At 32.7% G+C, this 15,167-nt stretch overlaps 1 protein-coding gene across 7 annotated transcripts in view; it reads right to left on the bottom strand.

Annotated features, from left to right (window-relative positions):
* The window catches only part of KCNT2 (potassium sodium-activated channel subfamily T member 2), a 371,051-nt gene that overhangs the window by 37,636 nt on the left and 318,248 nt on the right, over positions 1 to 15,167 (bottom strand). For all 7 annotated transcript variants that reach the window (XM_079107991.1, XM_079107989.1, XM_079107987.1 and 4 more), the window contains 3 exons: positions 14,177 to 14,278; positions 11,637 to 11,720; positions 10,322 to 10,450 (listed from right to left, as the gene is read on the bottom strand). In XM_079107991.1, the coding sequence (XP_078964117.1) occupies positions 10,322 to 10,450; positions 11,637 to 11,720; positions 14,177 to 14,278 (315 nt within the window). The remainder of the gene's footprint in view (positions 1 to 10,321; positions 10,451 to 11,636; positions 11,721 to 14,176; positions 14,279 to 15,167) is intronic.

Raw genomic sequence — 15,167 nt, 5'->3', positions numbered from 1 at the left:
CTACTCAGGAGGCTGAAGCAGGAGGACTGTGAGTTCAAAGCCAGCCTCAGCAAGACCTTAGCAAGGCCCTGTTTCAAAATAAAATATTTACAAAAAAAGGGGGATGAGGATGTGATTCAGTGGTAAGCGTCCTGTGTTATTAAAAAAAAAAAAGCAAGAGAAAGAAAATAGAAGAGAATTATAGATGAACTGGGACTCAGGATAGGTGCGTGTGTCTGAGTGTTTATGTGCCTGTGCGTGAAGTAGAATACACTAAAGATTTCTGAATATATCTATGTCTCACTAATATAATAAGGTATTAATCCAAAATAGGAATACTGACCTCATAGGTTTTATTTATATAAGTTTGAGTGTATCAACATGACAATTTTCTGAGGCAGTACCATCTACTAAAAAGTGAAGCACTAGGGGGCTGGGGAGATAGCTCAGTCGGTAGAGTGCTTGCCTTGTAAGGCCCTGGGTTTGATCCCCAGCACCCCTCCCCCCCCCCCAAAAAAAAAAAGTGAAGCACTAGCAAAAAACAATAGAAAAAGTCTGTTTTTCGGTACTTGGCCACACAGTTATGTGCCATTAACTCTGAATCACTTCCCAAATCTCTTCCTTTTTTCTAACTTAAGACGTGGGGATATGTTTACTACTTAATCTTCCCTTCACTTCATGTTGAACATAGACCAAGTTCACATGCACTTAACATAAAGAGGAGCCAAGATTTAAACGCAGATCATCTTCTCCCAAGTCTGGTACTCACTGTTCAGGAAAATACCTGGATCATTGATTTGTACCAGGAACAAGAACCGAAGTATTGGTAATATACTGCTAAAGTTTAGCACTGCTTCAAATACAATAAGGATAACTCTTGACTTGAAACACCAGGCATCAAATATACACTAAAGATTCATCACATGAGTCAAGTAAGGGAAATAATCATTAATCTGGCAGAACTATATAAGGTATTGAAGAGAAGAAAAATTTGGCATATTAAATTCACTAAGATGTAGTTAAATCTAAGAATAGTCCTGAAGTTTTGTACCAGTTTCCTGAGAAATGTTCTATTTATTGATGTATTCCAAACACCTGGATGACTGCATTTGGTGCCTAGTGTTACCCTCACTATATGCTTGTGATTCTGGTACATGAAGAGGTAGGATGTTGGAGAAGAAGATCACAAGTTTGTTCTTCATGTTAAGGAACTGGGATACCTAGTCCTCAAAAAACAAATTTCCATCCACTATCAGAGAGGTCATCTCTGTTACTGAAAGACACAATGAGTGTTCTGAGGTAGTATGTAAACAGAAGAACAAAACAATATGAACATGGCTTCTGTGAACATACATTGAGGGTTCAAACATCAATTCCCATGTTAGTTTTCAAACAAAGCATTTATTGACCTCAGAACAGATGGTGGAAAAGAGAAGGTGGCTAGAACTGTGACATCTAATGATTAAAAATGGATATGGTGGTGTCACTAATCAATTCTAAATCCAGACCTAGCACTTCCTAAGAACCTAAGTGCCTTAATAAATGCCTAAGTCTCAGTTTGCTCTTTAAAAATGGCAAGAATACTTGCTTTCCTGTGTCTGGCTTATTCCATGTGGCATGTCATTCAGTGTCACCCAGGTTTTCTTTCTCTGAAAAAGTTGAACTCATAAAAAAAAGAAAAAAAAAAAAAAAAGAGCAGATGTTTTGTTATCGGGGATCAAGAGATGTGGGGAAAGGGGAGATGTTGTTCAAAGGAGCAATCTTTCAATTCGTTCTGGAGACCTAATGCACAGCATGGTAACTACAGTTAATAACAATGCATTATGTGCTCAAAATTTGCTGTGTAGATTTAAATAGTCTCACTACAAAAATATTCTTAAGGCATTCTTAGACACTTCAGTTAGGTAAAACAGCTTCTAAAATTCATGTCTGGAGTCTGTATGCTTTTACGTCTCATCAGGGCTTGTACCAAGAATAGCATTAGGGTTTTCCGGTACAGCGGGAGAAGGATCTGTTTGCTTGATATTAAGCATTTGAAAAGCAAAGCAACACTGATTTTTGGACCACTTTAAGAACTATAGTTGTATCTTGAAATATCTTTTTTCATTAATTTTAATTAGTACAAAAATACTGAAACATAAAACCACCTTAGAATTTAATCTTTAAAATAGCAAATACGAGGAAAGATGGTTAGTACATTTCCTTTTTTCAATCTTAATATTTATTCAAAACATCAATTTGTGCCTTAAATTCAGTTTAAGTTAGCCCTGAAATTTTGAAAGATGGAATGAATCTGTTAATTATTTAAGGCACAATTCTGCCTATACAGTTATCTTAAGAAATTTAAAATTGACCAAAATTTCAGGCTTTTAAATATTCATTATGTTCATTAGTTTCTCAATCATTACTCAAGCACTTATAATTTTGATACACTGATAATCTGAAAAAGTCCAAACTGGATTAATACATACACATGATTTGAAGATGAACGGTAGTATCAATTTGCATTCCTTTAGGAGAAATATACTTGCTAAAACTTGAAAGCATTTCAGTATGATTTATTTTATTTTCAGCTGGAAATACCAAATTTATTCTTTAATGTTCTGTTCCTTTAATTATTTTGAATTCAAAAATTGCACAATTTCGGAAAGAGAGACAAACAGAAGGTACTTACTTGTGATGCTATTTCTCGAGACTGACACAAAGGAAGAGAAAAAGAAAACACACAAAATACAATTTAGACAATGACAACGATACATACATGAAACAATCATGAACAAGGACACAATATGACATAACCATGTAACACTGAATAATCTATGTGCTTATCTATCAGAGGACTTTTGAATAAAAGTGGGTTGAGAATAAGCTCTTATTTTTAATGTTTACCAAAGATTTGTTATTTTTGTTTTCTAAAATTGTGTTTTTAAGTTGATAGAAAGAAAAAGTGCGACTAATAGGAAAAAATAAAATATAATCAATATCTTACAGAGTTACTATATTCAGAAGAGAATACTGGAAATAATCATTTACATTCAATAATCATTATTGGTATTGATATCTGTGCCAGTAGTTTTAATTTTGGATCTTATAGTAAGATTGATTTTTTTCTTTTACATATAAATGTAATTGAGAGAAATATTCTGAACTTTCACATTCATTATAGAGTCTAAAAATCCATCTTCCTGATCAACTTATAATAGGGAAATATTTAGGCATTTTAAAACTTATCCTTAGGTATAATTTTCAGGAAAAAATTATATTCATTTTTAAATAGGAAGAAATAAAACATTCAACTCTATTCTTTGATGTAATATAATTCATCTAATCATTACCTACTATTATCTACTAACTGCTAATATAAGAAATGCGTAACAAACCTTTGAATGTTGCCTACCGGGAATTATTTATCCCAGAATACTTGACATATTGACCATAAGGAAAAAACATTGTTAGAGTCAATGACAGCAAAGAATAGGTAGCAAGAATTGTAAGATAAATAAATAAATCCATCCTAATTCTTATTAAATTAATCTTATTAATGAAATTTTATAAAAGTAAAGATTTATTTTAACAAAATATTTAAATGTTAATTTTCATTTTATTAGTAAGGAGCACATGATTGACAGATGGCCTGGTCAGTGACTATTTCACTATGCACATTTTTTTCCACATACATTTTGATGTTTATTATCAGGAATGGTCCAGAAAAGAATTGGGTCAAAATTACAAAGTAAGAGTAGTTAAAATAAAGGTTATTGAGCTGCATAGTTTTTCAGGGACTTCAACAGTCCAGAAAGGTATTTTGATCTCCTAAAACAGGACTTAAATCACAATATTCAAGAGGCAGATTTCAACAGATTCTTCATTTTCTCTTCTGTCAAAGCAAAATACAAAGGAGGTTTTTGTGTATACCTACAAGCCTGTTTTCCTAATAAGTGACCACTAGGCACATTTTTAAAGGCTAGAGTATTTATTGGTTATAAAGGTGACCAATAATCTAGATAACTAAGATTCAAATATTTATTGAGTACCCTATAAAATATGTTGATGCTATGAAATGCTTTAAAATCAATTATTTCTCTTTTTTAGTAAAATTTTCGCTGATTATAGTATACTTTAAGCAAATGTGATTTTCAGTATGCTGTAAAACTAGAGGCAAATGAAACCTCACCTTTTATCCAAAAACCAAAAAAATAAGTATGATTGTTAATTCAGAATTTTTCCGATTTTGGAAAGATGTTAGTGTATCATATGCTGCCCCAACAGAGAACTGGTTAGCTTTTTCTAATGAAAACATTAGTACTGCTACAATGAAAAGTATCAATATCCTCTATAATTGAAATAATTAAACTTAAGTAATCTGATAATGGTTCAGAAGAAGCTTTGCCACTAAATGAGTTGGTGACTTTTTTTTCTGGATTTCAGAATTGTGTGTGAACTGTTGTGGAGGTAAATATGGTTTTCCCTTATCCCCTAAAAGAGATATGGGTCCTTGTGCTTTTGGTATTTGTTTTTTTTGAACCAGGAGAATCTGATGTTTGCAAAAATTTCCTTAAATAAAAACACATGTAGTTATAAGTTCTTCAGGTATGCTATTATGTGACCGGTAGAAACAGATTCATCTGTACCCTGTTCTTTCCCAGATTGATTTTCTAGCCACTCCTGATTTACCCATTGCTTGTGTGTGAACTTTCCTTTCACCAATTTATAGACCAGCATGAAAAATATGAGATAAAATTCCAGTATATTTATAAATTTTATAGGATTTGATATGAATATTCCTTATCATTTGTCATTTTAAAGCTGTCTACTAAACTAAACCAAAGTCAAATAGTGATATAATTTATGATACCTTTTTAAACTCTACATTTAACATACTATAATACTGAAGACTATAATGTGATGTGCATGCAAACCTTGATCTGCCTTTAAAGTGCAAAGAAAGCAATGCCTTAGTTCTTATATTAGTTTAGCCCTACTACATTCTTATATGAAATGCTGACATTAAATAAAAGCTCTTCTTAGAACACGCTAGAATTTAGCACTCAAAACTGCAAACTGAAGAAATAATTAATAGCATCACTATTTTATGCCAATGACTTTATTAGTTGTTTTTCATTTATAAATACATAGTTTAGCCAGAGAATGTTACAGTTTGTTTTGAAAAATAATACCACCTACTATAATTTCTCTTATTTCCATCTCAGAAGATTTAATCCATTTTGTGTTTTTTAGCTGGATATGTGTCTCTATCTATCTATATTTGTATATAAAATGCTTGAAAACTTTTTCTTTATTGTTTTTTTTTTTTTTTTTTTTTTGGTGTTTGCTTTTATCTAATAAATTCTCACTTTTTAAAAAAGGAATTAATACTCTTTTTTCACATATACCTCTAATCCATAGTCACTGACATGTTAATCATTTTGGCTGAATCAAAATTCGGGACACATGATAACTAAGGACAATCATCAGATGAGATAAATAGAATAAGATTATCATTTATTTCTTGCATATTTTTATTGTTGATAGAATGTTTTATTTTTAGGGTTAACAACTGTCTAAAATAAAACAATTATAATTATAATATAATTAAAATTACATTACATATTTTTTAGATATGTACTTAACAATAGCTCATTCTGAACTCTGACAATTTTCTAATCTTAAAAAAAAAAGTTAAGATGCATCACATACAGATTTCATCTTCTAAAGAAATCTCCCTGAAGTCTTCTGGACTGCCCTAGTTTCTCTTTCTGTCTAGTGGTTTCACCAACATCCTCGGAATTCTTTCGGACTCATTTTTATCTCCTAGTTTCCATAAAATGTTTGGTTTCCTACATGCGATGATTAATTTCAAAGTTTACATCGATTCTGCTGGGAGTAATTTCCTTAGAAAACTCACAAGAGAAGGATATTTTTGGAGACTCAGCATATTTGAAATGTGATTTATTCTACTCTTAAGCAAGTTTGATGGTGTTCACTGAGCACAGAATTCTAGTTTAAAAACAATATTCCTTTCGAATCTTGAAGCCGTCATCCCATTGTCTTCTGACTTGCAGTATGGCTGTTGAGAAATCCCAAATTACTATTAATAAGAATATGGATGCAGTGATTGTATGAGGAAATACTCGGCAACAGTCTCTGTGAACCGGGCTTTGTTTTATTAATTAGAATGAGAATAATAATTAGTGTTAGGCAATGCAAGAAAGGTTAAAGGTGAAATTATTGGGTTAATATATTAATATAGCCTTGTCCTAATCAGTGCATTAATCTTATCAGATGGATTAACTGGGCAGTAATTGTAGACAGGGTGTGGCTGGAGGGGGTGAGTCACTGGGGGTGTGCCCTTAGGGTTTATATTTTGTCTCTAGTGGGCAAGAGTGCTCTCTCTGCTTTCTGATTGTCATGCCTTGAGCTGCTTTCCTTCTCCACACCTTTCTGCCCTGATGTTCTGCCTTGCCTTGCGCCTAGAGCAATGGCGCTGGGCATCTATGGACTGAGACCTCTGAAACCATGAGCTTCGAATTTTCCCTTCACTAAAATTGTTCTTAATCCGACTTTGGGTCACAATGGCAAAAGATGACTAACATATTTAGTATCTTATTTCTAGGCCTATAAGGTTAGTAGCCAACATGAACTGAGTAAAGCAATTATGGTACCCAAGACCAGGGTAAGTAACTAATCTACTTTCTGTCTCCATACATTTGCCTTTTATGGGCATTTCATATGAATGAAATTATACACTATTGGTCTCTTCTCTCTGTCCTCATTTAGCATATGTTTTTGAGGTTCATTCAAAGTTATAGCTCATGTAAGTCATTTATTTATGTTTCTAAACAGAATTCCCTTGTATGAATACATCACATATTTTTCCTATCTGTTCACCAGTTGAAAGACATTTGGTTGTTTCCAAATTAGGGGTAGTTCTAGTAATGTTACTGTTATGGATACATATTTATTTCTTTTGAGTAAATAACATAAAGTGAATGTTTTTATTTTATATTTTTAGTTTTTCTCCTTCCTCAGTGGTCCATTTTACTTGTAATCTTTTTCCTTCCTAATTGTTTATTTTGGTATCTATATTTCAATATTAGAAGTTTTCTTGAGTTATCAGGAAATTTTTTGTTATCTTCTCATATTTAAAGATTAAGGGAACAATAAATTGGGAATTCTGTGCAAGACTTTTTTTATTGTGAGTTCATGGTAATCTAGCTGGATTAGTGAATTAGAGAATCTCTCATGTCTATTTTCTGACCTTCCTATTTGGCTTAGTCACTAACCCTAAGGAAGATGCTTCTATTTGCTGCTGAAGGATAAAGCATACAGAATATAACTTTTCTCTTGCTCTCAGAATTCATTGTCCTAATTCTGGCCCTCAACTGTGTCCAATGTTTCCCATTTCACAATGTCCCTCCATAAAATAAGCCTTTGATAAATCCAGTGTGGGCTGAGAGACAGCAGACTTTCTTTTAACTGTAGGGGAGAATGGGGATCTGAAAGCTCTGTAAGCAAGTACATATCTGACTCTCTAATTGCTGAATGATGAAGTTTCTACCTCCTGACATTTACTTGTTCCTTAATTTCAGTAGGAGAAAACTGGCATTTTGGGCAGTGATGAGTTATTTGAATTTCAAAACTTTAGTGTTTTGAAACACTAAAATCATCTGAGATTTGAGAAAGAGAGTAGAATGTATAAGCTGATCTTTCATTATACCCACTATGCTGTTGTTATGTTTTTATGTAATCAAAAAGAAATAGTCTCTTCACACAAAATTCGATGTTAATAGTGGGTTAAGATTTAATTGATGCTCCTTCTCTCTCTCTCTCTCTCTCTCTCTCTCTCTGTGTGCATATTTTGTTATTGCTGTTATCTTAAAAATAGAATACAAATCGAAGGAATATTCACTTTAATGATGCTTTTGCAACTTGCAAAACTATAAATGAAGGTAAACATTGCTCATCACGTTATCTAAAATCCCCTAAGGCAAAAAGGTCAGAATATACTCATTTTTTTCATAAATTACCAAGAAAAACAAATATTATATGAGATAAACTTACATCCTTTCATTCATTAGACTGTAATTATTACATAAGCCAACATAGTCCTATTTTTGCCTCATTCAGGAAAATAAAAGTAGAATTAATGCTAAATTGCAGTAGTCAGGATATGTTAAGCCTAAAATAGAACTTACCTGTTTTTTAAAATACAAACTACTTTTTAAAATTTTTGTTGCCCTAATTTTTCTAAATTTTCTAATTTTTCTAAACATAAAATTTAAATAAAAATATGTGTCAAAAGATAAACTGAATTCAAACAGGAAACAGGAAGTATCATCTTTCATCCAGTTTCCTTTCATCTTTCATCTTCCCAATGACATGTTTTTTTTTTTTTATGAAAATTAGAGGTTTGGAGATTTATATGAATTTTACTGAGGAGATCTTTGTTGGTAATGAGCAGAATTGGTCAAAATGCAGTAAAATCTTCCTTGACGACTATACAAATACTCAGCTATCTTTTCCCTATTTCCCACAATTTACACAGAACACACAGACTCTTTAGATAATGCAAAATGACTGACATGAATATGGACTTGATCCAGGACAGGATTTACTACATTCAAATTTTATAAGGCTTAAATATGAGAAAAATACAGTAATATACTGTATGAAAAATTTCTTCATATTTACTACCATCAAATAAGAAATGGTTTGTATAGGTTCAGTGTTTGTGTGCCCCTCCACCACAAAAATGTCATTTTGTGCAAATCTAATCCAGAATAATATTTGGAGGTGAGGCCTAACCCTAACCTAACCCTAACCCTAACCCTAAGCCCCAAACCAGATGTCTTGCTCTTTCTACCATGAGAGGACGCAGTGAAAAGAGGGCCGCCTAAGAACTGGAAAGCAGGCCCTCACCAGGAATCTAATTTGCCCAGAGCATGACCTTGGACTTCCCAGCTCCTGGAATTGAAAGAATTAAATTTCTGTTGTTTATAATATGATATGATGATATTTTACTATGGAAATCTTAATGGACTAAGATAATGCTTAATCAGATGTGAAAGCACTTGTCTTCTCCTAACCTATAATCAAATAAATTTTGAATCCAACATTCTTCAAATTTGAGGCAGGTGTGCAGAAACATCTTACACATTTAAATATTTGGTATGTTCTCAGGCCATTCATATCTGATTTTCTTTGATTTGCAATTGCTTTTTGTGGCGTGAACCACAGGGTCCGCATCCAAAGGAAAGCTTTACTGCAGCAGAACAGATGACAACAAAGCTCCATTTATTATCCCAAAAGCTACAATGAAATCAACAGAAAACACTTTAGGAAAACTGAATTATTTCCTGCCGGCCACAGCATTTACCTATATAAATTTCAACAAAAAACCAAGAATCTACCCCATTAATCTTATGTTTTCTCTAAAGTTCTTTTTTATACAAGGATTCTTTTTTATTTAAGGATTTTGTAAAATCACATACTGGATAATTATTTGGACTGAAATGCATACAAATGACCTGAGTCTAATGGTTAAGGTGATTTTACCTTAGATTAAAAAAAAAAAAGGAATGTCTAATCAAAATCCTTTGTGATTTATAATAACTCTGAGATATCTGAAGAAAAATATTTCACAAATATAAACTATAAGGTGAACAATGTTGTAGGATTGTGCATTTATCTAAAGTCTTTATTTCACAAGGAATCTAATTTAAAAGGTGATATTTTACTAAGGATATAAAAACTACTTTGAACCACGTGCTGTAACCATATCAAAATATACTGCATGCAGTCATCAAAATTTTTTCTTACATACTTCTAATTTGCTGTAAAAAATACTGAGTTTCTTCTGGAAGGTCGTTTAATATACCTGGAGTTTTCTTGTGGTTATACAAAGGTCTTAAATCATTGAAGATTGAGGAACATGAACTCTAATCCTTAATGACTTCTCTGTTTTGCTTCCTTCCAAATGCTAATATATGCAGTTGGAGAATACCTTAGAAATCTAGGTTACTTTGAGAACTTTTCTTGCGTGTCAGAACCTTAAGATTATTTGAAATTAATTTTATTCCTTACAATGTTCTGGAAATGGTTAATTTTAGATCTACAAAAGGCATCCTCAGCCTACTCTGTAAATGAGAATATCTCCTTATCCAACAATATTTTGTGAAGTTCTGTTATAGTTTACGGAAGCAGTCAGTAAATTTTTAACTTTTGAGAATTGACACTATGTATTCATACAGAATTCTTTTTCACCTTCTATGGCTTTTTCAGAAATTGGTTTCTAAGTTCACAAACTAAACATCAAAAGTGGAATATGTTGATATTTCCAAACCTCAGATGTAGTCAGTTTCTGAGATTCAGTTCTATAGATTCCAATGGGAACATCCCCAGTAGAAGAACACAGCTTCTGATAAAGTCTGGCATAGGTTCTGATCCATAAGTCATCCTCAGTGATTTTCATCTGTAATACATATAAATTATTTACATAGTAAATGTTTAAGAAATAAGTAAATTATTTTTCTCTTCTTAGAGGCAGAATTTATAAATATCTTTGAAATCTCCAAGTAGCATTTCATGAGTGCTAATTCATATGTTACATTTATTTATTTTACTCTACCTCAGTTTTTCCTAAAAGTTCATCCAAACTTAAGAAATTTAAATACGCAATTTGGGACAGTATAACATTACAATAGTCCAGTATCAGCATGTAATAGGACACTGGGAATCACCTGTGAGACACTGTAAAACAAGCTGAGACTTTTTTAAATGTTGCAATAACTGCAGGCTGCATCCAGAATTTAGTGGAGAAAGTATACAGATGCTGCAAAATGTAAAGATCCTCCAATGCACAAAAAGCCTTGTTGCACCCATCCTTCTTAACAACACTGAACAACACTTCTTAACAACACTTAACTATTGAAAGAGGTGTAGTGGAATGAGCACAGGGCTAATAGGAGACACCAGTTCTCATCCCTCCTTGCTATTTGTAAATCTGAACTGTTAGCAAATCACTTTATTCAATGCATTTGAACACAGCCTGCTCTTGTAAACCAAAGAGGCTGATCCAGGCATGGAGGCACAGGTCTACAGTCCCAGTGATTCGGGAGGCTGGGGGAAAGGATCACTTGAGCCCAGCAGTTTAAGACCAGCCTGGGTAACACAGTGAGACCGTCTTAGGGGGGAAAAAAATGGGAGGAGTGGGGAGTTAAACTCCATGATGACAGTTTTCCTGAAAGTATGCCATCTGACATCTGAACCTATCAGTCTCAACTTGCCAGCTAGAAAGAAACCACTTGCTCTGAAGTTTGTACAGAATGACTATTTGCTGTGATTGTTGATTAAACAATGATTTCCTGAAAACATTTTTATAATTATTTTTATTGGTATGTTATGATTATACATGATAGTAGGATTCGTTTTTACATATTTATGCACATAAAGTGATTTGGTTCATTTTATTCCCTAGTACCTCCTAATCCTGAAACAATTTTTAAGCAAAAAAAAAAAAAAACCTCAGATGTAACTCTCTGGACACACATTAGAAAAACTAATATACAATTATAGAACAGTTAAATCAAAGTATATGGTAGATGAATTTTATAACCTTGTATTACAATAATCTTCTATTCCAGAAATCATTAACTTACAGAACAAAGAAACCCCGATCCTGGTATAGTGTCCAGTCCCAACAGAAGTCTGGTGATAGAAATCATATAATCCTTTACAAATGACTGAAATATAAACAAAATATATATACATTATATACATGATATAGGTAGAAAAGCTAGGAGACTAGACATGTAACTACTTCTAAAAAGATTACTTCTCATGACATATCAAGTTTCCATGAAAAAGGAAATAAAAGTCTGTCTTTTCAATATCTTCAATAAAAATACAATTATATGTACTATTAGGCAAAACATTTACATTTTTAGATGTTTTAGTAACAAAAATCTACAAAATGAAAATGATAAATATCATAAAAGAATTAAAATGAATTTGCAATGAATTATTTTAATTTTTTTTAGTATTAAGCCCTATGTATATAAATAAACACTGAACTAAAATTTTAAATTACACTTATCATTTATTATTATATAGATTCTCTTTCCAACCACCCCACATTAAAATGGAGCTTCCAAACCATTTTGATTTTGAATTATCATATTTGCCTGGAATGACAGAGCATGTCTCATATTGGAAAAATTGAAAGTTAGAATACAGTCTTTATAGACACAGACATACTGTTTTATTAGTAAGATAGAATGTGTGATTAAAAATCATTCTCAGGGTTAGGAGTGTTGCTTAGTGGTAGAATGCTTGCCGAGCATACATGGGACTCTGGGGTTCACTCCCTAGGAGTTAAAAAAAAAAAAGTGAGCCAGGTGTGGTGGGCACATTCCTACAATCCCAGTGGTTTGGGAGGTTGAGGCAGGAGGATCAAGAGTTCAAAGCCAGCCTCAGCAAAAGTGAGGGGCTAAGTAACCGAGTGAGACCCTGTCTCTAAATAAAATACAAAATAGGGCTGGGGATGTGACTCAGTGGTCAAGTGTCCTTGAGTTAAATCCCCAGTATCCCTGCCAAAAAAAGTGAGAGAGAAAAGAAAAATATTATTCACATGAGCCATTAATAACCTACAAAAAGTCCACTTGAGGAAATTCTCTAGATTTTATTAATTCTGAAGTCCTCTAGTTAACTGTTTTTAAAACATCATAAAATAAAGTTATGAATTCTAGCCAGCAAAATGAAACTGAATAAAAATTACTAAGACAGAAAATAACATTGCAAATTATGTGCATTTTATTGTGGGATTTTTTCTTTTAGTTATATACACATACACACAAACACATGTATACTCGCAAGCAGGTATGTATTAGACTGAAACGCAAAATAAAATGTTTGCTATACTTAGAAAAATTTAAAAACAGTAATTCTAAGTCATTCTTTCTGCATATGCTTCAGAAAATAACTGATTTCTTTATCTGATGATCACAAAACATGAAGCAAAAATGAAGAAGAAAAAAACTACAGCTTTCCCCTTTTACAAAAGTTTTCCTTCAATTGAACCTATATGTCAGACTTTCTCGTGCTATCTTACTTAAATAAAGGATACTGCAGCTAAAAAGTATGAAAGACCAGTGGTTCATAATAGCACCCAAGCATTTGTCTGTTATTAAGTCTTTGGTTCAGACAATTCTGTTCAAACAAACTCCCCTGCAGTATCTCTTTAAGCCATTATAAGATTGTGTGTGGGAATGGTATTTGGGGTGAGGGCCTGCCTCCTGGAATTCCTGGTAGTGTGTCAGGAAACTTTGGGGCAACTAGGAATATTTATTCTCTTTGTTGTGCTTGCTCTGGCACACATCCGCCATCAGCAGATAGTTCCTGACATGGCTAGGGGCATATTCACGGGCAAAACTGGCCCAAAGGCCAGCAGAAAGCTATCTTTGGATTAGTTTGGTCAAACAATTATAGAAGAGTATACATTAATATATAATTGATATATAATATTTCCTTTTAATGGAAATATTTAGGGATGGTCTGATTAATCAGAGTATGAAACATTGTTGTTCAGTTGTTGGCAGAAATAGTAAAAGACTGTATTTGTGTGAAAGAGCATCTCCAGGAATCTCTTAGCTATGATAGAATGACAATGTTAACTCGGCATCAGGAACAAATTAAATGGTTCTTTGTTATTGTAAGATCTTTTTTATGATTTTCTAAAGTAAGAAATAATTAGAAGATGCTCTAAAGTGTCCTTAGTTTATCAGTTTATTGATATCAATTTAATATTTTATTCCAGAATTGCAAAAAAAAAAAAAATGTAGACTAAGGAGAATGCTGTTTTTTTTTTTTTTTAACTTGGTCTTATTTTATCATTTTTAGGATCCAGAAATGTTTGCAGTAATATTAAAAATATATAAAATATCACAATAAACATTGCAGAGAATAGGCACCAAAAAAAAAACCTACCAATAATTTCCATACATAATTTTTAAATAACATTTTTCTTATAAAATATTTCATAGGGGCATTTATGTAATTAACTACATGAAATGAAATAGCAAATAATTTGAGAGCCAATATTAGTCAATAGCCTAAAATTTTGTTATTTATTTAAATAAACTATAAGTCCAGCATGAAATGACCATCTGTGAGAGAAAAGAAGAAAGAGAAGATCATATACCTGATATAGAAGGGTATCCAACATACTGATGCTAAAAACTCTTCCAGCAGCAAAAGGCAGTCGAAACATGAAGGCCAAATTAGATCCTCTCTCGCGTTCTTTCTGTTTAGAAATTTGAGAGAGAAGAATCTGTGAAGAATCTGTGAAAATTCTGCATTTCATGTATTTTCGCCTAGGTAAATTTTGTTGACAAAATATATTCTACCTGCCTCGTTCTTGGTCATAAGTGTGTCATTCCTTCACTTAAAACTGTATTTTTAAGTATCCTTTTAATTTTCATAAACAGCTTATCTCAATGGATAGACTGTATAATTAAGAAGGGTTAATCCTTTCATACCTTAGATATTTATTTACACTTCATACAAGAGATGACAAAAGAAACAAAGGCAATAAAAGTCATTGAATCAAATGCAAATAAAAACTCAAGTCACAAAGTATATGGTAACAAAAGATTTCCTTTTAAATATTCACAATAGGAGAACAAGTAAATAGACGCGCGAGCAGGAGGCTGCTATGGTATTGCATATTTGTGTTTCTCTGAACTTCATATCTTGAAATTCTAACTGCCAAGGTGATGGTTTTAGAAGGTGGGGCTTTGAGACATATTTAGGTGATGGAGGAGAGCCCTCACAAACAGGCTTAGTGCCCTCACAAGAGACAGACCACCCCTTCCCAAGTGCCACCTATGAACCAAAGGCAGCCCCTCACCATACCTTTAACAAGATTTCTGTTGCTGTTATCTTCCCTTACTAAATGAAGGAATGAGAGCAAATGTCAAATTGTTAGTAGGAGTTTCTTAAGGAAAGCTGTACTTTAAGCTGTTTCTTAAGGAAACCTTGTACTTGACACATGATAACCTAAAAAATGCTAGTTTCTTTTACTGCCGACTTTACTAGGAAATATTGATACGGCTAGGCAAAGAAGAAAGCAATCTTCACTAAGTGAAGCAACTGAGCTAAGGCCCTATATCAAAAGCAGCAAATTTGGGGAG

This window comes from Sciurus vulgaris (genome assembly GCF_902686455.1).
Source record: "Sciurus vulgaris genome assembly, chromosome: 12".
Taxonomy (NCBI): domain Eukaryota; kingdom Metazoa; phylum Chordata; class Mammalia; order Rodentia; family Sciuridae; genus Sciurus; species Sciurus vulgaris.
The sequence above is the reverse complement of the archived record's forward strand: the minus strand, read 5'-3'. Positions and strand labels throughout refer to the sequence as shown.